This window comes from Acipenser ruthenus, chromosome 11, assembly GCF_902713425.1.
Source record: "Acipenser ruthenus chromosome 11, fAciRut3.2 maternal haplotype, whole genome shotgun sequence".
NCBI classification, from domain to species: Eukaryota; Metazoa; Chordata; class Actinopteri; order Acipenseriformes; family Acipenseridae; genus Acipenser; species Acipenser ruthenus.
Window position 1 is genome coordinate 4463186 of NC_081199.1, and position 24634 is coordinate 4487819.

Sequence of the window (24634 nt, forward strand, 5' to 3'; positions counted from 1 at the left end):
GACCTACATGAACTAAACAGACACGTACTTAAAAGGCGTTTCAGGTAAGATGTATACTGCTATATTTAGAGACACCTCATAACCACTGAAATGTGATGGCCGTCACGTCTGGAGGACAATGGGAATCAAATGCATTGCACACTAACTCTCATTTTAAACCAGCACTACAACAGGGTTACGTGTTTGGAGCGCCCATCCATGCTCATATACAGTTCCCCAAACCATCAGGCTCCAAATCCCGCTAAATTATCATTGGCCAGTTAGGCTGTATGTCCCATGCCTGCCAATCAGATTTCGGCAAAGGGTAGGCGGGGGCGGGTTGCAGGCAGGGCGTTGCATCCGGCACTAGTGATCCGGAGAGAAAAGAAAAGGCGAGCGAGCAGTAACTGCGGCAGGGAGGTAGAGAGTGGAGAAGAGCGGTGTTGGGGAAAGTTATATGATTTTAAATTTATAAAAAAAACTCTTGGCAGGGATTATTATTATACGCAACCAGGTAAGGTTTGACGCCTTTTATGAAATCGTTTTTGTGTGCGTCTGGGAGACCGTTGTATATGTTAGGTTTTGATATGAAGGGATGCTGTCACGTTACATTCATTATGACTGAGATCCAGATCGTTTTGTGGAAACGGTTTATTAAACGCGTAAATATATACCGGGTTTAGTTTAGGAAATATCGTAGTCGCGGAGGGTGTACATTGAATGCATTGGTGACTTTTAAGCACACCGGGTGGTGTGAATCTATGAAGATTAACTAGCCGGACCTTGCTTTTTTTCAATTTTTTGGCAGAGATTCATTCACGTAGAGACGAGGGAATTCGCAACGTTTCCAGTCGAGTAAGTTGCTTATTTTAAAGAGAGAGAACAACACTCGTGGCGTGCTAGCTTGGGTTGTACATTTGTGTGGGAGACGGTAGGATCGTTCGAGTTGAAGAAATTCAGAATTGTTGAATGGACCTGTGAATCCTGTGCAATATGGAATGCGTGATCGGCATGTGGGTGTCTGCATGGACTGAGTCAGTGTGTGTGTGTGTTGTACCGTAAAAACTGACATGGTCGTTTACGGTCTAACTAGTAGTATTAATGAATGCGTGAACATGGTCTTTTTATTAAGCTAGATCGCTTATTAAAATGCAAGTACAGTATGCAGTTTGTAACCTAAGGCGGTCTAGTGGTGTAGAATTGAATAATACAGGCATGCTGTCAAGCGAATGCCCTAGCCTCTTTTTGATGTCGTGATAGTAAGGCAGGGGACTCTCTTTAGGCGAGCGCATGATTATTGATGTTGGTTGAGGTGGGTGTACTCTATAGCTGCATTCTCACACCCAGCAGAATGAACGCTTATGTAATGGAAGCGCCTAGGCTACATGCATTTCTGATATTGCATCTGCCAGCAAAATATGCCAGGAAGTCTCACACTGTCGTATGATCTACACAGCAACTTGCAGAGATTTATTGGAGCGGGTTTATATAGAGGCATGGTTCATTAGGAAACTCTAAAGCTGGAGGCAGAAGAGGAATACTCAAGACCAGCGTGGCCAATAAATGGTGTTTAGTTTTTCGGATTGGCAGTAGGAATATAACGAAAAGAACCACGGTATTCACAATGGACTGCATGCATGACAACCAAACCGAAACTAGCAATGCTGTAATGGCATCATATACAATGATTTATCATTAATGGTAAAATCCGTTCGGCCAAGCAAAATGCACTGATGCATTTTACACAGATCGTAAAAGCTTTTCTAAAAAAAAAAAAGACCTTCCCCCTTACATTTTATGTCGGTGTTTATTCAGCTAATGCTGATCTAGAGGCTGCTAGGAAAATGTCATGGAGCTATGTAGCTAGACTCGAGACCATTTATATGCGAAGCGTTGTGGGAGCAGTAATTCTTAAATAAACACACTCAATTTAAATGGTTTCGTACTGCTAGGCACATGAGCCCTAGAACTATTACATATTTAATAAAGAAAATCATGGTTTTTGTTTTTCCCCACTCTGTTGTGTGCACGGAATATACAAACCTCTCTCTCAAGCGTGATTGCTGCTGACCCTGAGCAGCCCATCATTATTACTATGGTCTATCTATTACGAGCGCCATCGGACAAGCGCATTGGCGAGGCAGTTCGGTGGAAATAAAGATTATTGTATAATGAATCATTCCAAGGGCAGCACCTGTCATTGTATGCCGTGGAATACGTACAGAGGATTCCAGCACAGTTTTATTGTTCCTCCTTGATTATTGTGTCTCCCTATTCATTTCCAGATGCGCTTGAACAAGGAAGGCTTTTGAAAAACCTACACGGGGAAACTCCCAATAACAAAACGCTTGTGTTGAGCAGTATATGGCACTGGGGGTGTGATGCTCAGTTTTTGCAGTATGTGAGACTGGGTGTGTGCTGCTCCGCTTTTGCTTTGAACGTTCCCATTGTGTTTTAATTCCAATAACAGTAATCTTTACTATGGCTTTTACAGTGGTTGTCTGGAGATGTTATGTATTCCAGAACCTCTGCTGCTCAAACAAATGACTGTTCTTTTAATTCATGCATGAACTCCTGGTCACCTCACGTGCTTACACTATTTTTAGTAGCCTACAGCCTCAAAGCGCTGCACTGTTTTTTGTTTCTTTGTTTAGTCTACCTGGCATCATCATTCGTGAATAGATCCCGTCCTACTACCAATCCTAAAAAAGGGAGAGCAAGTTTAATCTTTATTCGCCCAACGCTTATTCCAAACCACTGCGACTTTTATTTTTGTTCGGGTGTACTGCGCTGTCTGTCTGAATAGTGTTTGCGTATGAAGATCTACACACTGAGATTCTCAAGTCAAAGTTAGTGATGGAAGTAATTTTTCATTTTAAGTGGTTAATTTGACTTGGGATTAAGTTGTCTGTGCTGAATTACATCAAAGTGGGTTTGAGCCTCTTGTTTAAACATTGCCCGTCTTGATTAAAGCCACAGACGTGTTGATCTGAAAATGTTCACAGACGCTCTCTTTGAGGCAACCCAAGAGGCGTTGCACAAGTTCATTTCACACTGTTGTCCATTTCAATGCTGTGGGCATCTGCTGACCATCTAAACTGTATGACCTTAAATGGCAAATCCCTTGTGCAGCCTGGATTGAAACAGTAGGGTGCTGATGAATGGCAGGTGTTCCTTTCTTGAAAATGTAGAAGGACCGGTGAAGAAGAAAATGACAATGTGGTTTACTTGTGAAAAGGGCTGCCTTTAGCCATTTAGAGTCTTTTCCTTGCTTGGTTGAACTCTGTTCTCTTCAATGTAACTTTCTTTATTTCTTAGCAGGCGCCCTTATTAGGACGACTTACAGTTGCTACAAGTTATCACAGTACGAAGTATCGCATTATAAAATATCACCCAGGGGCTAATGGTCAGATGAGCATCTCTGGGCCCTTTCCAACTAGAGACTGGAGGTCCTTAAAAGCCAGGGTGAAACTGATGACCTTTGAGACTTGAGCTTCTTAACTGTGTCCTCATCACATGCTTTACTTGGGGTATTGTGTAGCATGGTTTGGGAGCATATGACGAGAAGCCCCTCTACACTTGGGTCTTGTGGGCTGGTAGATAGATAAAAGATACTGGGGGTGTAGTCTAATAGCAAATGGTAATGAAGTGCTAGCGAATGCTGGATGCAGGAATCCCAGCAGTTCTTTTTATTTTTTATATTCCTTGCTTATCGGTTCATATTCAGGCGTGTAGCAGTCGGGCTGGGATTTGCCTAGCACTCCTTCCACAGTGTGGGAGTGCCTGTATGTGTTGAGAGATCAGACTGGCAGATAAGGACATCTAGTTTGAGATGATCTGTCTGGATCAGGCCAAAGGGAAATCTTTAAGTGCTGTGTGAGTGATTGGCAGGACTGAGAGGCATGATTCAAGCAAGAGCACTCGCAGGGTCATAAACACAAGCAAGCCCACACCTATGATGGTATTTTTCTACTTGTGAGGACCTGCCACAGTGTGTTACCCAGTGCTGTATTATCATCATACAACCTGCTATAGCTTTTTACTGTAAACAAACTGAATTGATTTGAAAGTCAATTGCTTTATGATGGGCCATTATTTTTCATTACCTTCCCTCTTCTGTGATTTGATCAGCCTCTGATGCCAAACACACAATTGGGTTTATTTTTTGAATAACAGATGAGCGCCTGTGCCTCTCTTCAGAACTGGCAGGTGCATACATGAATGTCCATGTAAGGTAATACTACTGTAGCTGAAATCCGCTCGCTTCTTTTCTAATGTTGCAATGCTAGGCATTTCTGGGTTCAAGTTCCCCGACGTTTTCTGATCCTGAACTGAGCTATTGGCCTTTCTTGCAGAAATATACCAAGCAATGCTTGTATTTCTGTTTGTTGCAGTGTAAAATGACAGATATGAAATTTTCAGAGTTAGGCTCGTTTTGCTTTTGAGTGATTCCATCCACATCGCGACCTGCTGTTTTTGTACCCATGTGGAACAGAATGGTGCACTCGCTCAGATGATGTGTAGCTGGTGTAATCCACCTGTCTGGCAGCAGACAACCGCTTGCTTTCCTCCAAGACTGGTTTATAAATAGCTGTTCACTGCCCATGGGATAACCGGCCATGCTGGGAGTGAGTCATACATGAGCTGTCGCTGAGAGCTGGCTTCATCAAAGATAAGGGGCTGTTATTTGTGTGTGTGTTTGTGTGTGATGGCATCCATGCTTGGCTGAAAAACAAAACCTAAAAGTGTAATAGTGTGACTTGCATGTCTTCTAGATTTTTGTCCCCAAAAGTGCCACCATGATGATCAATCAGGCGCTTGAGGAATATGCTGTTTCAGGTAACCGTTTGTCCTGTGTGATTGCTTGGATCCTGTACAGCAGTCGAATTGCTTTAGAACCACTGTGCAGACTGGAGGGAGACCTTTTCACTGTCTGGACAGCTCTTGTAGGCAGTCTGAACTTCAGCACCCTCTGTACTAGCACTGTGATGGAAATTGAGAATCCGAGACAGAGTGTTTAAGAAGCCCTCTTGTAGATGTTGCAAGGCCTCTTTTGGAAAGTGTTAAAACTGCATCTTGATCTCTGCACTGTACGTAATCGCTCTTGGATTTGATTTCTGTATAACAGGTGGTGAGTGGGAGGTTCGCTGGATTTTCTAGCAGAACATTTTTAAGACTGACCTCGTTGAGTGTAGTTTTTGACTTTCTCTGCTTGTCACATTTGTCAGTTCTGGGTTCCTGTCCAAAAGACCAGGCCGGGATTCACCGCTAAAGGGAAAGGAGGAGCGTCTTGCTTCCAGGAGAGATGAGATCCCGATGAAGGGTGTACTGTAGAGGAAGAGAGATTGTGCTGGAATGTCAAGTTACAGGCTGTTTAAGGTAGTGTTGAGGACAGGGTATATATTGCCATGCAACTGTACTTTAATTGACTATTGTGAGCATGGCTTTAAAGGTGAAGTCCACCTCCTGTGGAAGGATTTACTCAGAATCCACCATATATCACCTGGATATAATAATCTTACATTTCAAAACATGTCTGAATCCAGCTTCTGCGCTGTGTTGCAGTCACTCTAAAAATGACAATGGTGTGACTATAATACTAGTACACAGTACAAGGTGTGTGTGTGTGTGTGTGTGTGTGCACTTCATCTAGAAACCAACTTGGTATTGGAGTTGTTTTCTGGTATGTACCTTGAATGCTGATTAGTTCAAATTGGACCATTTTTTGCATTATTTTTTGTAATGTTTTTTGTGGTCTTGGTCAATAAACAGTTTGCGTTCTGTTTCCACGCTCGTCTCTCTAATGCGGTTTGCAACAGGGCTCTTGCATGGAAACACACTGTACTCCATGTGGCTGTTATTACCCTTTGCATTACGTGTTCAATCCCTGTGTTAGATTATCCTTTAAAGTAAGGCAGATTCACCAAACGGGTTCAGACTTCCGCCTGCTTGAAACACTGGCTCGTCTAAATAGAGCTGCAGTATCTTTGTCTGATTTGCCAGGAGACTGAAAAGGACTTGGGAGGATGCCTTCTTACTGTAGGTCAGTCCATAGGATTTGACATGCGATTTTACTTCCTGCTTATTCAAAGATGTTCTGCCACAAACACTAGTTTGTAAAGGTGGTTGCATTAGAAGTCAATGTACATGTTTCTAGTAAAATCAGTCTGAAAACACCATCTGCTTCCTGATCCAGCAGACTGATGTAAACACACTAAATCAAGGCATTCTCATTTGAGGTGAAGTGAAAGAGGATCGTGGGGCAGCTCTCAGCAGAAACCCTTTGTACTGCAAGCACGACCAGCAGTATGTGAATTGTTGACTTATGGGTTCGCCTCGTACGATCTTCAGAAGCTGCGTTCTGTGCACATCATTAGTAGGCTTCCTGGTGTTGCGCACGTCTGCATTGTTAACTTCAAAAGACTTCGAGTCTGGAGCACATTGCCTACACATGTAGTTCTCTGTTTTGGTGGGCTTGGAGTCAAGTGAACCACCTTTCCCTTTTTTTTTTTTAAATAAAGGAACGATCCAGCTTGTCGCCAGATCCAAGCAAGTTTGACCCGACCTCCTTGGTCCCATCCAGCTGTAAAATACTTGGTACAAGCTTTGATGGAAGCTCTTCAATGAGTTGCTGTAATGTTTGTGTGCCAAGACTGTCTTCAGTGAAGCTCCTAGCATTCGTATATTGTATTGTCCTGGTCCCCTCTGCGCAGTGTTATACATTCTCGTAATCTAATTTCAGTTTTTTAAATCTTCTGTCAAATAATTTGGACGCTTAAGAGTCTTTTGCCTTTTGTTTTCTAATGATTGAGCTTACTGTCACTTTCACCCCCTCAGCTAAGTCATGCTCTGATTCCTTCGATATCCCGCTAATCCCCCAGTGATATTAATTACGGCCGTCTCAACCAGGAGCAATCTGTGTGCTTTATCCAGGCTGTGACGCGTGGCTGCTCCTGCTGGTGATTTACTCTGATGCAAGTTCCTGGGTTTTAAAGGGGGTGGGTACTGGTGCACTTTATTAAACTCCCCGATCAGAATGTGGAGCCTGCTAATCGTACTGTGTGTAACGTGGATCTCGGAGCTGTACACTCGCACAGTCTGCAAACCCTTCCAGAGAAGTGATAGTGTGTCGGCTAAAAGGGAGACCGTTTCTGACATGGCGTCTAGCGTTGGGCAAACTGTCCCAGCTACTTTTCTTTTTATAGCATTTGCAGAAGTGCCCCGCAGTAAACCAGACATCTGTGGGCCGGCTGTGGGTGATTTTCCATGCTAGCAGTATTGTGGAAGATGTGTGATGTGGCATCTTTTTAATGTGCCCTCTATTTGTTAAAGATGTCTCTCTCCTTTTTCTTTCTTTTTTTAAGTGAAAGCAGGTAGACCTGATGCTTTTTAAACATGTTGTGGCAATGTAGTTCACTTTAATCTGCTTAACTCTGCCCCTAGTTCTGCTACTTTTACTCCATATTTAAGCTTTTATCAGAATGTGGTGTGCTGCAAGCCAACTGCAAAGTAGGTTTGATACTAAAAGTAATGGGCTGAAGTGTTTCACTTGATTCATTCTCAAAGAGCACTAACTGTTCTCTCCCCCGATAACAAATCCATACAGTGCTGTGAAGCATTAGCTGATCTTTGTTGTGAATGCAAGCATGCAGTACATGGAAAAGCATGGGGATGCGCAGTAGTGTCATCATGATTGAGAGATGTCTCTTTCCTGGTGAGATTTGCGACACATTACACTGTGCTGATCCGTTCTAAGATACCGTCGGTATACTGACTCTGCTGCTGAGTGGTAATTCAGGGGTTGGATTAATTGGGTTTCCCTGGAAACAGCAGTGTTTTGTTTTATTTTCTTTAACATTTTCCTGTTACATTTCCATTTAAGGAGTCCACTCTCCTAGAAATCCAGCCCTGGTTCTGGATGTAAGTGTTCTCATAGCATATTTAGCAGGTTTTAAATAGCTGCATTTGTACGTACGTTACAACATGGAACTGTAGTGTTATCTGTTGGTTTTAATGGGCAGTTCCCTCCCCACATCCCACAGTTCTGTCTTTTTGTAGCTAAAGCCCTAATTATTGTGTTACTTCAAGGGAAAGTCCTTTTTAACCATTCTCTTGTTCGACTTGCCCCCTAGCAAAGAACCTCGGTTTCAAAGACATGAATGTTGGTCATGGCTTCTCTGTAAGCATGCTATAGTCCAGCTGGCTCAATACCTTTCATACTGTACAGAACTGGAGAAACCAGTTTCCTTTGTGATTTTAGTCTTCACTGTTTTTGTGTGCTTTTTAAAATGTCTTCTACTGTAAATATTCTGATAGATGCCAAACATCTTGTGAAGTGTTACCCGGCTCTCCTCGTAAAACTGGCAGTGAGATTTAACGTCATTCTCGCTTCTGTGACGATTGCTGTGCAGCCTGGCAAAGGAAGCCAACCTACAGTACTTACCTGCCTAGCTACCCACGTGAGGCATTGGGAGGGGTATTCTATAATTTGCTTAATAGTCTTTGCAGTACCACCCCTTTGCACAACTTTCCAGAGGGCAATTGAACAGGTGTAATTACCACTGACGTGAGCTTTGAACTTCCTGAGTAATGGCAGTAAAAATGAAGGCTAATCCTAAATTGGACATTTTGGTTTCCTGGTACAAAAAAGTATTCCGGTTTTATGATCCTGCCATGCACAAGATATGACACACTGTGATAAAAAGCAGCAAATTGTTATTGGTAAACTACGATAAATGCTACACGCATCTATTTATTGCCGTTTATAATGCACGCTATGAATTGACTCATTTTGAGCAGATTCCAGGCTGTGGAGATCAGAATGAGGAAACGGCTCTACAGTATTTGTCTGTTTTGCACCACACTGGCCTCCAGTAGAGGAATGGGTATTTTATTTGGGTGACCTCCAGATTATGTAATTGTTACAGTTCACAACTGTGCTGGAGCCAGAGAGTCTGTTAGGAAACCTTTAGTCTGCAGGGGTACTGTTCTGTAAGACAGGAAAGCAGCATGGCTTAAACAGATAGCTCCAGATAAGACTCCCAGATAAACAGCACTTCTAGTCCTCCTGCTAGGTGGCTCGCTCCGACTGAATGAATGATCCTTGTCCCGGTCGCTTCTTCTCTCCCACTGGAAGCCATTAGTTTTAGCTGAGTGACTGGGAAGGGAATCTGTCACCTCCACATATGCCAGAGAAAGATTCTCTGCTCATTTCCAGGGCTTTCCTGTCCGGTCTCCCTCTGCAGGATATGTTTCCTGCAGCGTAAACTGACTGCAACCCCCCACCCCCAGTAAAGTCTGTCTGCTTGAGCCCTGAATTGGAAGGGCACTCTGAACAGAAGGGAGGGAGGGAGGTTCATGCTGGCTAATGTCTCTCGCTCGCTCCGTCTCCGTTTGCGTGTGGTTAATGTCATGCTTCCTGGAGTGAGAGAGGGCACTCCCTAATAAGTGTGGAGGGATACAGGTGCCTAAGCTTGAACTCAAAGGGAAAACGCCATGGCTTTGATCTCCCTGTCTTGATGCAGACAATTCCAGCAAGAAGGATGTGACGTTTTGCGCACAACTTTGTAACTCCCTTATTGAATTATACAAATAGCCAGGACTAAAGATATTTATTTATATATTTATTTTAACTGTGCCCTGGTTTGAGGTGAGCAGATCATGCAATCCATAAACAAATACGCCTCTGCTTTACAAGAGCGATGGCGCTTTGTGTTTTAAAGTTTCATTCATGTAGTTTTAAACTTGTCTGGTGTTTTCACGGTGTTTGCCCAATGGCCCATCGTTCCGCCAGACTGATGAACACAATGTACGAGAAGCTTCAGCTATTCTATTGTTTCTTGCTGATCTTCAGGGGCAGTTGCGCGCTGGACTGAAAATATGTTCTGCACGTTCCTTCAAATAAGGTTTTTAGAATGTTTGTTAATATTTGTCTCATCCATGATTCCTGCTAAACTGACTCTTTTTTGCTGTATTCCTAGTTGAAGTCCTTGCTTTGTTGTCCCAGTCTGTCCTGTACTCCATTTGCATGTGTCTGTGTGTGTACAGTATTTGCTCATGAAATATGGTTTGCAAAGCAGGCCTGCCCAAACTGACTAAGCCAGTGCCTCCCCCTGTTGAAGCTGAAAGTCAAAAATTGTTTTATGAGGCGGTGCCGCGGCAGCAAACTTTAAATAACTTTTTTTTTTTAAGTGTGTTTATTCTAGTAGGGCTGTACATTTTTACATTGAGCTGAGAAGCTGCACCTCATTGCTTTTCTATTGCAATCCTATTCTGGTGGTGTTTGAACCATGTATAATGGGGCCATATTGTACATGTACAATTCCCCTCACTTAATTCCTGTACCTAGCTCTTTTGCAAACTACTTAATAATGCACTGTACCATATGAATCCTAGTCTGTTTAACAAGCTATTTTCTCTGAGTGAATGAAAAGAACTGAAAACGAATTAACCAGCTTGTGGCCGTCCCCTGGTCCAGTGGTTAAAGAAAGGGGCTTGTTACCAGGAGGTTCCAGGTTCAATGACAGCCACGGTCTCACTGTGTGTGACCCTGAGCAAGTCACTAAACCTCCTTGTGCTCCGTCCTTCGAATGAGACGTTAAACCGAGGTCCTATTGGAAGCGACTCTGCAGCAGCAGTTGTGATGCATAAATATGTAACTTATAGTATCTGTAAGTTGCTTTTGGATAAAAGTGTCTGCTAGGTGACTAAATAATAGTAAGCTGTAGTACTACAGTACCCGTATAACTCATTTCAGATCATGCACTGCTTTAAGCATCCCAAATGAAAGCATACAGGCATTCTCATCCTGTCAAATTCCAACTCTATAAATACTGCATATTGATTCAAGAAAGGGGTATTGTACTGTCTGCATGCAGGCTGCACTAGCCTGTTTTCCCTCTGTTTTACTTGCCCTTACAGTTATTCAAATGTTGCTTCTAGATTAGTGCCGTGTCTCACCCCTGTCTCTCCCCTGCAGATATGTTCAGGCGAGTTGTGCGACAGAGCAAATTCCGTCATGTCTTTGGCCAGGCGGTGAAGAACGACCAGTGTTACGATGACATCCGGGTCTCGCGGGTCACCTGGGACAGCTCCTTCTGCGCAGTCAACCCCAAATTCGTTGCCATAATCATTGAGGCCAGTGGCGGCGGCGCCTTCTTGGTGCTCCCTTTGCACAAGGTAAGCACGGGCTCTTTATACAGTACAGCACCATTCTCACTCCCAGCTCACTGCCACCACACTGAATTGCACTGAATCAAATGCCTCGTTCCTGATCTACAGCTGCTTGCGTGGCCTTGGGCACGTATTGAACACGGCCAAGCCAAAGCCTCTACTTTAAACAGGGCTGCATGCTTTGTTTATTGCTGAGATTGCTCCTCTGAAAGGACTAAATCATAAGCTGGCGAGACTCGAATCGCTGCTCAGGCTGTATTAGTTTCCTCCCATCTGCTGTGTAGTTTGACCACATGGGTAGCTGTTGGATCTGAGGGGGAAAAAACAAACAAAAAAAAACCTTGATTTCTAGTATAAATGTTGTCATTAAGGGTATGCATAAAGTCAGATTAACTAAGTTTACTATTTCTCTTATTTGAATCCTACTAAGTTTTAAAGACCTATTGGCTTTAGTCAGTAACTATAAATGTGGATAACGTCCCTTGTGAACACTGTAATGAACCCTGCATAATCGCTTGTTGCATACGAAAGGCAGCAAATCATTTCAAGGGGATCCTTAACTGTGGGATTTCCTTAACAGAAATGTGTAATGCTACAGGAAAACAGACTGCCCTAATTTAGTTTACTGTGTGTACAAAAAAAAACCCCATTAAAGGATTAACAATATATTTAGCCACTTGCTTCCCAAAGTGTGCGTTTGTTTATATATAAAGTAAATCTAGTGAAACTGCCAGGACAAAATGACAGCATCCTTATTTAAAATTCGAATTCCCGTTTTGTATTTTTTGACCTGCGTTACTGTCAGTTTTTTGGATCGTGTGACATCGCTGCCCCTAATCCCTGCTCCCATGACAGTACGTCTCTGGTAATGAGTCTTGTCACAGAAGGTTTTAGCATGTGTATCTAAATCTTACTAATTTAATACAGCATGTAAACTGGAAATAAAACACAATGAGATACAATTTGCCTTTAACCTGCGTGTTGTGGGTCATCTGCAGCAACAAAACACTCACAAGAGAGATGATTTAAACATCTCTCTTGATGATTTGTCTTTTTAATAACAGTTACATATTTTCATAGGTTATTAAAATGTCTTCCACAGAATAGAGATTCCTGGAATGCTTTGGAGGGGAGGTGACAGAGTGAAGATAGTTGGTTCTGAATCGTGTGTCAATTAAAGGGATCTAATCTAGAGGCAGTGTAAAGTCTTGCATTAGGGTGCTGTTTGCTCTTTGTTTTTTGTACAGCTGGTATGTCCTTGAACACAGTGATGGATAATAAGACACATAGTTTTTTGTGTATTGCTTTAGTTCCTCCTTCTTCCTGTGCTAGGGTGCAACTTGACTAATGAATAATAACATTTCCACTGGTGCAATATACTGCTGTCCAAATACAGCCACAGTAACAATTCCTTACTGTCCATGCTGCCGATAGCTGTTTGCATTTCTTCCCAGTCTACAGTAGAATCTAAATGATGCCTGTCGTAGATTGTAAGTTGCACTGCATACATGCTTTTTGCTGTTTGGTTCCCTCCTTTTGTATTGCTTTCCTGCCTCTCCTCTGCCTATGGGCTGTAGATAATGTGAGCTGCTGGTTGGGTCAGATGACCTCACAAGCACATTATTTGAGTAAGCATCTGGAAGCTGAAGATAATGCACATTAGGGACTTGTAGTATTCCTTCCTCCATGTGAAAGACATTTTAATTAGTATAGCAGAGCAGTTTCAGAAAGGGGAAGAATAGGTCTGTTGTAGTGCTGTACGTTTTCAATGCAGCCTCCCTCTCCTCAGAGCAGGGCGTTCATTTGTGTTCCTTTTTTTAAATGTGTTCTTGGATGCTCGGAACTCGTCTGTGTGTTTTTGTGACATTGTTCTGTCCCAGAGTCCTGTTCTGTCATTTACTGTACCTCCAGCATCTTCTGTTAGTGTCACATCTGAGCCTTCTGGCCCCTAACCTCTAGCAAGAGCAGCTTGTGGAGGTTCCTTATTGCACATGCCTTTTGTTCTTAAGCCAGAATGTCGAGCCTTTTGTTGCGCTTCCCTGCAGCGAGGTTGTTGCATTTTGGGATGAGTGTTTGGGTTACCAGTACAGGTTTTGTTTGTAGGAATTTGCAAAAGTAACATTGTTTTAAATTAAAAAAAAAAAAGCTCCAGCTGTGTTGCTCGAAATGCACTCTGTGTTGCACAGTAAAGAGGAATTGGGCATTGTGTTGCAAGACCTGCTGACCAGCCGTGCCACGTCGCATTCAGCAGAACCCTTTGTTCTGCCTTTTAAAATTGCCATGTTCTGTCGCTGGTTCCACACAGTGGTGTGTTATTAGCGAGTGAGGCGGCTGTCTCATCTGGTCTGGTCTCTTGATTTGGGGTGTAGAAGGAGCATGTCACAATCGGTATGAGTCAAGGCTGTATTGTAAAGGCTCCTTGTAATCCATCAGGGGAACGGAATAAGAAACGGGCATCAGGTGCCTGTGTATAATCGTGTATTGTGTCGGGTGCCTCCGTTTGCTGCATTCTGACTCATTTGTCACATATGGGGGGGGGGTATGTGTGGTGCAGAATGCATTGCAGACTGTGGTTCCAGTAATCCTGTTCAGACTTCTTTCCTGAAGGCAGATCAGATTTGCTTTTGCATACAGTACTGATCTCCTATTCTGCTTTTTGTTGCTATTATGAAGATAATTAATTAAAATTGGATTTGTTCTCAGGGCAGGAGCCCACGCTTCGGCTCCTGCCTGGGGATTTTAAATGTTGGCAGATGCCTAACTATATAACCCCCAGCCCCTAAGACATGCTGCTGTGTCTCTATTGTGTCCCCTCCCTGAGTGCTGCTTGATTCTCCCCAATCTGTATTCAAGTGGCCTGCTGCTACACTGGAGAGCCCTGCTGACAGCAGATTTTACCATATATGGCCATTCAGAGCTCTCGCCTGTCAGCTTTCCAGAGCAGTTTCCTCCCTGCGCCGCCATTGGCTGTGAGCAGGGCTGGGGCCCAGTGGATTCTGGGAAGTGTGGATACTGCACAAGGAGGAAAGTGTAAAAAGCAGCATTTCAAACAGTCCAGTGTTAAATCCTCATTGTAGATGCTGGATTCTAACCTCTACAGAACATGCATGCATGAATTTTGTTTTTCCACCGTATTGAATTAAGTGTTAGATATGCATGCTTCCCTTCTCCTGGCTTTGCAGATTTTACAAGGTTTCATTTGAACAGCACATTGTCAGCCGTGAAATAGAATTGCATTATTTTTTTTTTATTATAATTGGGCACATTTTAAAATGAGATGGGAGGCTGTTGAGAAGCTTTGTGCCTCCATGCACATTATGACCTTTTTTTCTCAAATGAATAATACAAAGGAGCTGATGTTTGAGTAGACCGATCCTTCATCTGCACATACATGCTAAACTGGAACGTACTGTTTCCACTGCATAAGAACCTTCATGAACTCCCCTCCCCTCGGGTGCCACAGAAGCCTGTATTGTGTATTGGTGGTGTGAGCATTGCATAACACTGGAGATGGTGCTGACCTGTCTAATCCCAGTCCTCTCACTGCTGTGATACTTTATGTTGTGGTGCAATCGAGATGAGAATTTCTTGCATTCTGAAGAGTGCAGATCAAGTTCAAGCCTAGAATAGGAAGTTGCAGATCTAGAAGGATGAAGTTGAGTGCTCCTGTGCCATGCGCTGTAGTACTGTGTCCTGTTTTGTCTGAACACACTTACTTCCTTTACTTTTTAGCTGGCATACTTTTACACTTTGCTGAAACCGGTTGGAGAGATTCTCTCTTTTTTTTGGCCCAGCAACAAAAGCAAGTTGCATAGCTAGGAGGAAGGCTGCCTGTAGCTGCTGCTGAATTGACCATGCCCTGTGTTCCCTTTTGCCACGGGCGGGCACAAAGATTGAGGAAGTGGAATTTTCCATTACCGTTTGTAGAATTGTTACCAGGAGCTCACGTGGTGACAGGGCGTCCTGATCTTCCTCAATCCTCTGGGCTTTGCTGTGTGGAACAGTTTCAGCAAGCCTAGGACCTGCTGCTGTGCTAGAATATAGCTGGTTAGAGATTTGAAGATATATTAACATAGATACAGGTATACAGGTGATCTAATTCCCTTGTGTAAAATTAGCTTTTCCGACTGTGGTCTGCTTAACTGAAGCGGGCAGGGATAGAATTTTGCAGTTTTAATTGTTCAAATATGAAGCACTTGGACTTGGGTTGCGTGGCGATAGCCCTGCCGTGATGGATGGCTGTTTTTAAAGCCATTTCAAGTGAGCGCTTGGCTGCTGTAGTACAGATGGCACGCTGCCTCCTGAACCTGATACTTTAGTAGTTTTTCTAGTTTCTTTTCTTGGAATTTTCAAGGTTGGAGAAGTGAGCTTCGCACCAAAACATTTAAGGTTATGCCCCTCCAAGCAGAATCTCGCTTTGTATATTTTTACTGCTGCTGCTACAATAAGACAGATGTCTTTTGTCAGTTTTTCTGGGATTTGGTTCAAAACAATTCGTGCAGTTTTATTTTTAATAATTTTTTTGCCTTTTTTAATGTTTATTCAGCGTGTTGACGCACAAACCAGATCAAATGCCTCTTTAATGTGTTTCATGCTCCAGGTCCAAAAATAATGTCGTTTTCAGTTAGCTGGCTAGCACTTCAGCTGTGGCTGGGTTTGGAAGCTTATTGATGCACCTAAAAACATTTAGTGTTCTCAGGGAAGTGTGCTTTTCCCAGAGGGCTGTGTGCAGATCCGAGTGGAATGTAATGTCATTTCTTTAATTGAAATGGATGCTACTGTATATTCAAGCATGAGCCACTCCATGGTGCTAATGTGTGCCTTGGATGTTCGTATTCATCAAATGGAAGTGGTGTGTCCTGCTTCTGTAGTTTCAGAAGAGGGCTGGGAACCTGGCATGAATTCCAGCTCTGCTACTGTCCTAAACTGTACTCTGACCCAGGAGATTTCCACATGCTGCAGCCTCACCAACTGTGAGATCAGGAGCAGGAAAGACCTCGTGGAAAGTGAATGTATTGCAGTGTCTGGGAGGGTGCAGTGCAATTAAACAGCTGGTGCTCCCCAGGCATTGCTCTAATGTGCAGCACCACAGGTAGTGCAGATATCTCCCCCTGCCTACAGTTGTATTACTAGCTGTTCATCACAGTGATTTGACAGTTGTATTCGTTGTTTTTTGTGAATTTTGTAGTACGTGCTTTTATCCTGAGATTGTAAGCGCTGGCTTTTATTTTAATCTTTTGTTTTGTAGTGTATTCTGCTTTTTTAGAATTGAGTGTTAACTAATGAATTATTTTCCCCGCAGAATAGCTGCAGTCTCCTATACAGGTGCACAGATGTGTGCTGTGTTCATCCAGGTGCCTGGTCGTGAATTTTTAATGATGGCCCTTTAGACCTCTAACAGATTGCTGCATGTTGCAAGGTAGAAGTGGATGGATTGTGTTAAACATCATTTGCTTTCCTCAATGCCCCTGGAGACGTTGGTCCTGCCAGTGTCTATCAGTAACATTGACACCACGGAGAATCCAATAAAGTTTTGGCACCTGAGGCATATGGAGGACACTGTTGTATACGTTATAGGTAATGTACTGTATGCTTGTGGCTGTTTTTTTCTCTCTCTCGTCCTTCTCATTGAATTCCCCAATTGGAGAACAGCGCTATTAAATGATAGTCTTTCCAAGCCTGGCGGGAATCTTATTTCCAACCATGGAACTGAATTGCAGATGCTGAATGCAAACAGACAGCACTTAATAGTTCTAGGAAGGGTTGAGCCAATGCTTTCACACTCTCTCTCGCTTTCCTGTGCCAGAACATAATCGCACACAGTGTGGTTTGTGGAACAATTTGCTCACAGATCTGCAGAAGCCTGGTGGCCTGGCAGGGTGTAAAGCTTGCCAGATTCTTCTGTAGTACAAGGTTTTCTTTTTTTGTTTCCTTTAAATCTGCTTCATTAGATTCTCCTGTGACCTCTTTAAGAAGTCATGCATCATATGACGTCTGCCAGGAAGCTTCACAAGACTGGTACAGTGTGCCAGTGAAACTGAATTATTATTATTATTATTTATTTCTTAGCAGACGCCCTTATCCAGGGCGACTTACAATTGTTACAAGATATCACCTACATTATTTCACATTATACAGATATTGCATTATTTTTACATACAATTTACCCATTTATACAGTTGGGTTTTTACTGGAGCAATCTAGGTAAAGTACCTTGCTCAAGGGTACAACAGCAGTGTCCCCCACTGGGGATTGAACCCACAACCCTCCGGTCAAGAGTACAGAGCCCTAACCACTACTCCACACTGCTGAATCCCTGTCGATCAGCGCTTTCACAAGACTGGTACAGTGTGCCTCTGAAACTGAATCCCTGTCGATCAGCGCTTTCACAAGACTGGTACGGCGTGCCTCTGAAACTGAATCCCTGTCGATCAGCGCTTTCACAAGACTGGTACAGTGTGCCTCTGAAACTGAATCCCTGTCGATCAGTGCTTTCACAAGACTGGTACGGCGTGCCTCTGAAACTGAATCCCTGTCGATCAGCGCTTTCACAAGACTGGTACGGCGTGCCTCTGAAACTGAATCCCTGTCGATCAGCGCTTTCACAAGACTGGTACAGTGTGCCTCTGAAACTGAATCCCTGTCGATCAGTGCTTTCACAAGACTGGTACGACGTGCCTCTGAAACTGAATCCCTGTCGATCAGCGCTTTCACAAGACTGGTACGGCGTGCCTCTCAAAATGAATCCCGTCGATCAGTGCTTTGTTACACACCGTGATTGTGTTCCTACAAGCTTGCTGGGTAGCAATGGGGAAGAGGCCTCATAGCCCCTTACCTGTGAGGCTTCCCAGCAACAAAAGATTGAATCAAACCAAGTGTAGCAGAGCAGAAGTTGGGGGGGCGAACCGACGACCCCCCCCCCCCCCCCCCCCCCCGCCATCCTCTTATTCACTGTGTGAAAGAGCTGGACTCGCCTGACTTGGTGGTTTTTAAGCCTCAACCCTCCCCTGCCCGGCGATTGGCAGCAGAAAATTTGAGATCAGAGCACCAATGTAACAGGGCACAGGCTGGAAGTGAACCAGCGATTCCCCCCACACACGGCAAGCAAGCGTCTTAACCGTAATACAAAAGAGCCGGGGGTCTTCTGCATTTGTGGTTCGAGAGCTTTTAACCTCCCCAGCAGGGAGGCTGTGTGACGGATTAACTCCCAGGTTGAGGTGTGGTTGTGTTTTTTTTTTTTTTTTTCTTCTTTCTTGAAAGTAAGCTGCAATTCTGCTGGGATGCTTCAGGACAGGTCTGGGTGTAAAAAATGCTTTTAACATTTGTGTTCTGTGCCGTGGAGTTCTTTATACTCTGCTGCGGCTCTTGTCCCTGTGCCATAAAACACTAAGCAAACACGTATTGAACCCTGCCTTTAGGGCCTGACCCTGGGGTTGATCACACAGCTGTATCCCCAGCAGGAATGACATTGTGTGTCTCCGGCTCTTCAGCATTCGTTCTGGATGCCTTGCACAGCTGAGAGGTTGACTAATGGCCATGAGTGAATGGTAAATGTGTCTGTATTATTGCTTGTTATTTCCAGCATAACACAGTGAAGTTTATGACCATCTGGGGCTGAGCGCTAATAGTCCACTTGATTTACCCTCCTGTAGCCTGTCTGTGTTGGTCTGGTAATGGAAGTGTTAGTTGTGTCTTCCAGGCATGCTCTGCCCTTTTGGGGAAAAAAAGACCATTAATCGCAGGGCAATGAAAAGAAATAGCAACCCACCGTTTAACTCTTTCAAAATGTGCATTGATGCTGTGGTTATCCCTCCTTTTGAAACCTCAGAAAGAAACGACAAACATGAGCTACTTTTTGTCCTGCTCAATTGAGAATTTCCTAGTCCAATAAATATTGTAGTATTTAAATCCTACTTGAGTTTTATTTTTTTGTGTATTGTATATATGGCCAGACCTGCCACACAGCCCTAATTTGAATACATGAAAAGTAACTGCTGAAACAAAATCCTTCAAATATAAAGAGCAACATTTGAAGGTTTTCTGTACATTCGGTCAAGGAGATTAGCTGGTATCCTGTTTACTGCAGACTTCCTCCAAGGTCTTTTACACTTCCTCCTTTCAAATGTGACCCCACTCCCAGCAGGTGGAATGGGCAATGCACAGGCTGCAGTTACTCCCAGCACGGGGAATGGGCAATGCACAGGCTGCAGTTACTCCCAGCACGGGGAATGGGCACTGCACAGGCTGCAGTTACTCCCAGCACGGGGAATGGGCACTGCACAGGCTGCAGTTACTCCCAGCACGGGGAATGGGCAATGCACAGGCTGCAGTTACTCCCAGCAGGTGGAATGGGCACTGCACAGGCTGCAGTTACTCCCAGCACGGGGAATGGGCAATGCACAGGCTGCAGTTACTCCCAGCACGGGGAATGGGCACGGCACAGGCTGCAGTTACTCCCAGCGCGGGGAATGGGCACTGCACAGGCTGCAGTTACTCTCAGCACGGGGAATGGGCAATGCACAGGCTGCAGTTACTCCCAGCACGGGGAATGGGCAATGCACAGGCTGCAGTTACTCCCAGCACGGGGAATGGGCACTGCACAGGCTGCAGTTACTCCCAGCGGGAGGAATGGGCACTGCACTTGACCAGACTGCAGTTTGAAATCTGGGGCATCGCTACTGGATCCTAGCCACTTCATTTGCATAATGGAATTGCGCTGAATAGGCCTTGAAGCTGAACTGCCTTAAAACACAACCGCCTTTCCAAACTGCTTGGGGCAAAAGCTGGGGGATGGGCTAGGCGTTCAGAGACACTAGCAACTCCTTTCTTTTTTTTTTTTCCCTAAATGAAGACGATTGCGTGAGGGACAATGGCACGGTAGGGTGTGGGGAGTGCTACAGAGTGCTGTGGTGTTCTCCACCAATGCACCTCTCCAAGTCCTGACTCACTCGGGCTCCTCCCCTGAGCAGACATCGGCAATAGTGCTGAACTGCAATGTGGTTTTGTGATGCAGATTAGTTTTGGGAAGTCTATACTGTGTAAAGATGTGATTTTATTACTTTTTTTTTTTTTTTGCTGGACTTTGAGCTCCAATCTTGTAACCCGCCCAAGTTTTTAAAGCTTGTCCTACAATGTACACTAGATGTCATTTTTAGACTTCTGAATTGTTAGGTGTTGGCTGTATTGCAACATGTGATAGTGCTGTGGGTAATAAAGGTAGAGAGGTAGTTATAGTTACTCAGATTGTTTGTGTACACACACACACACACACACACACACACACACACACAGTTGTGTTTTTAAACATTTTCAATGTTCATTTTCATGTTCACAAATGTCCAGGACATTGAGTCATTTCCTCGAATAATTCTCAAAGGAAGTTAGACAAAAGACTCTGAATGACTGATTTTGTTTTTCCTTGTAAAACTCAATGGCACGTTTCAGTACATACAGACCAAACAAATGTGAAGTTATGAAAAACAAATGCGAAGCCACATTGATTACGTCAGGCTCTACAGTCATCTGCACATGTTCTTTGTGATGTAAGAAGTGCTGCGATTTGATTGTCTTGTTTGTTTAGTAACCAACACCACAAAAAATGTGTTGCCCTTTTTAATAGAATTGCTCTGGTACACACACAACGTGTGTAATGCAGAACTCTGGGTCAAATGCTGATCCTAGTCGATCTGTGGCAGCCGTGCCTTCAAAAAAAAGTCATGCTATGTGGTAGTGACTGTACTGCTGTGAACAGCGTGGTTGCTTTGTGGGTTATAGGCGGTCTGTCTCTCTGGTTGCTGTGATTTTTTTTTTTGGTTAAAAAGCTTCATTCTAGACTTTGTCGGTCACCTTTTTTAAATATATATCATGTACAAAAACCTAACTTTTGTTCCACCTGTTTATATTTGTATTTATTGTATACTGTTGCAAGTAGATTGCTTGCCTGCAGACCATTGAATTGGTAAATACTGATCTAACCAGAAGTGGATCTGTCTGGCATTGCATCAGTGTCCAATGTACAAAAAGCAGCAAAAGTAATAATGGTAAAGTTGCAGAGTTCTGTAGTTTTAAATATCTCGCATACAGAATGGTGTGACCCATGTATGCCGATACGGTTCACTGGTGCTTGTGCCCAGCTCCCTTGGTTAATTACTTCATCATTCCTTAAGAAAAAGATTTGATGCATTCAGAAGCAGCAGTTAAATTGGTTTGCACAATGAAACATGCATTCCTCATACTGAGAGTTTGCAATCTGCATTGTGATCAGATGAATGGCACCAACATGCATGTCCACACACCCTACTAGATTTACTTGCTGTACACAGTAATGTGTTATACCTTGCTCTCAAACACCATTGCATGAAACAATGAACAGACTCTTTCTAGATTGGAGAGGGTGTGGAATAAGGGGCAGTTGGTACAAACGAGGACCGCCCTGTCCTCATGACAGGCTTTTGTGATGTCAGGCTCCAGTGATGAAGTATTTTGTGGTGAAGGTTGCATGGCTAATGGAATTGGCCAGAGAAAGAAGGGCCCTCTTTCCTATTAATCTAATTTCAGTGATGCTGTTGGGGTCACCAGTCCCTCTGCAGGGGTCAAGGGTCAGGAACATCGCGCGGCAGCTGAATGGGGGGGGGGGGGGGGGGGGGGGTGAATAAGCCTCTGTTTGAAACATGGTTTGAATTTTGAAAGACTATTCTAGTATGAAAACCATAATAGTTTAATTTTGAACAGGCTGTAATTTTATTATGTAATTTAGTAAATTAGACTTTTTTTTTTTTTTTTTTTTTAAATGGTACCCCATCAATTTTCCTGGCATTAGCTTGCCAAGTAGTTTTGTTTCGGGAACATTACATCAGGCCTGTCTTGATATTGGCTAATGTATGTGTTTCCATGCTAGGTCGTGTGTGTGTGTGGAAAAATAATTGAAAACCTACATTTGGAAGCCTGTTGGCATTCTGTTTGTGCATGTGTCATTTACACCAAGCATTGAATGCTGAAATGCTTGTGTGCTGGCAAACCATATAACAAGAGCCCAAGGGTCTGCTTGGAATATGTGGAAAAGGCTTTGCTGTGATGCGTTTTATCCTGCATGCCTGCTGTAAGAACCAGCGCCTTTGTGTAAACGAGCCGCCCAGCTCAAAGGCAACCCAATAATCAATATCCAGCCCTGCAGTGCATGTCCTGCATACAGATTGAACAGAAATAGGTCGTGCCTATTCTGTGCGGAGTGTAGTCTAGCTCTGGGTTAGATCTACATATCTTCTGAATTGATGGTTTATTTTTTTTCCTTTTCTTTTTCTCTTGCAGACTGGTCGAATTGACAAATCCTACCCTACAGTATGTGGCCACACGGGGCCCGTGCTGGACATTGACTGGTGTCCACACAATGATCAAGTCATTGCCAGTGGATCGGAGGACTGCACCGTCATGGTACGTGAGTGGCGAGGTTTGCTTTTGTTTCTGTGTACACTGTATACATGCTATATAGGCTGGTGCTCAGAGCCAGGAGGATCACGTTAAATAAAAGGTCATTTGCAGCCTTCAGTAGATGGAATGAAGTAGTGTGAGTGTGCATTGGTGTGAAGGGTCTCTCTTTAGGAGTGTGTTTGTGTGATGGTACTAGTGTGTGGACACATCTCTGCTTGGCAGGCCAGGCTGTGTCTGCAGCCAGTTAGTTCTGCTGAATTCCTCCTCCTGTTCCGTTTCACTGGCAGTGTCGTCACCCGTTTGGAATTCCCTCTGCCAGAGCATCAGCTCTGCGAGGTTTGCAGTTTCACACAGCGGAGCTCAGTCACAAATCTAACCGGGCAAAACAGACTGACTACAGTAGCAATACAGGCTGAGCGCAGGCCATTCTTCCCATGTTCTGTGAAACCGGAGCTCATCTCCACATTTTGTTCATTTCATCACTTCTGTGTTTTTTTTTTTTTTTTTTTTTTTTTTTTTTTTTTTTTTCCCTAATGCTGCAACCCCTCCCCTCCCCCTGTTTCTCTTCAGAATTCCAGCTACAGTACACTGGTACATTGTGAAATGACATCATACTTGCACCTGTTTCTCTTTGACCTTCCACTGAACTGTTAATGTAAAACCCCTGTTTTATTTCTTATTTTTTGTTTTGTGCTAGAGTTTCATTAATGCTTTAGTGGGTAATTCGATGGAAGGCTGACGATTTTCCAGAGATACAGCGATCCTGCAGGTGTAGATTGGTGTGTGGGACATGTAAGGAACAATCGCAGTTTATTAGGCCACTTTCTTTGGATCTGATATGCAAAATGTAATAGTGTGGAATCTATTGGAACACTAGCTTTCAGTTTGTTTGCCTTATTTGGCCTGGCAGCTGTGAATGACAGAACCATGGAAGGTATGAGGGCTTCAGAAAGGAGGGAGGGAGTGCTGGTGCCAGATGGTTTAATCCTGCCTCCTGGACTAAACCTGGGCACAGAGAATTGATGGGTGACCTTTTAAAGGCGTGGTGATTTTGGCCACAATATTGCACAATGCTGCTGATACTTGCACATACTGCAGTACATTTTAGCAAATGGAACAGATCAAGGTTTTGTTCAGCAACCCAAGGTTCCTCAAAAGTGAAAGATCAAAATGGGGCCCTTTTGTCTGACACTTCCTCAAAGTCTGCAGTAAAGATGCTTTAGTTCTCTAAGACTTAATTATGCAGAATGTATTTCCTATTTTTTGATTCCTGTTTTGAATTGAGCTGTAATGTAAACCCTTATTCTCAGCTACATTTGTTTAATAAGCAGTTCTCTTATGCCACCTACAGGTTCTCTTTGGAACTGCAGTTTATCATGATCGCAGCTTCACTGAAACACTCCTGCACAGTGCATAGGCTATTTGAAACTTAATACACAGGGAATGTGGTTTTTAATGGAGTTTGACTGATTTGTTAGTTGTCGAGGTTGAACCTGTAATTCTGCTAGGGCAGTCCTGGAAATGTTGAGCAAGTACACAAGTTAATGTGCTTCACCTTTGGAGGCTGAAACATGAAATGGATGCTGCTACAGTGACACCCATTACTTGTCTATGTGCTGTTGGTGCTGAGCCTAGTCCTGGTTTCTCTGTTGCAGGTGTGGCAGATCCCTGAAAACGGCCTTGCGCTCCCCTTGTCCGAGCCGGCCGTGGTTCTGGAGGGTCATTCCAAGAGAGTGGGCATTGTGTCATGGCACCCCACCGCACGCAACGTCCTCCTCAGCGCTGGTGGGTCTTCTACTGCCTCTCTGTTAGTGCTGTGCGAGCTGCCAGGCTGGGATTTCATTGATATTTCACTGTGTAGCACAATGGCCAGAAAGCTACCCAAGAGATTTCATCAGCTGGCTATACCGGTAACCTTCAAACGCGCCCCTGTGTTCTTTTACTCAGCCTGAGCGTGGTCTTGCTTATCGCTATTCAGCTGTTTTAATTTAAACCGCCTAACAAGCAGAGTAACACACTTTCATTTGTGTGGAATAAAACTTTCATGGATACAAGA

At 43.8% G+C, this 24634-nt stretch overlaps 1 protein-coding gene across 3 annotated transcripts in view; it reads left to right on the plus strand.

Moving 5' to 3' along the window:
- Positions 1–24634, plus strand: part of LOC117427109 (coronin-1C) — a 38699-nt gene that overhangs the window by 5506 nt on the left and 8559 nt on the right. Inside the window, exons 1-5 of one of the 3 annotated variants that reach the window (XM_059032984.1) lie at positions 348–493; positions 788–834; positions 10958–11157; positions 22459–22581; positions 24234–24363. In XM_059032984.1, coding sequence (XP_058888967.1) covers positions 10960–11157; positions 22459–22581; positions 24234–24363 — 451 coding nt within the window. In that variant the 5' untranslated portion in view covers positions 348–493; positions 788–834; positions 10958–10959. Of the gene's footprint in view, positions 1–334; positions 494–787; positions 835–10957; positions 11158–22458; positions 22582–24233; positions 24364–24634 lie in introns of those variants that run through there. The other 2 variants (XM_059032983.1, XM_059032982.1) reach the window with 2 other exon arrangements.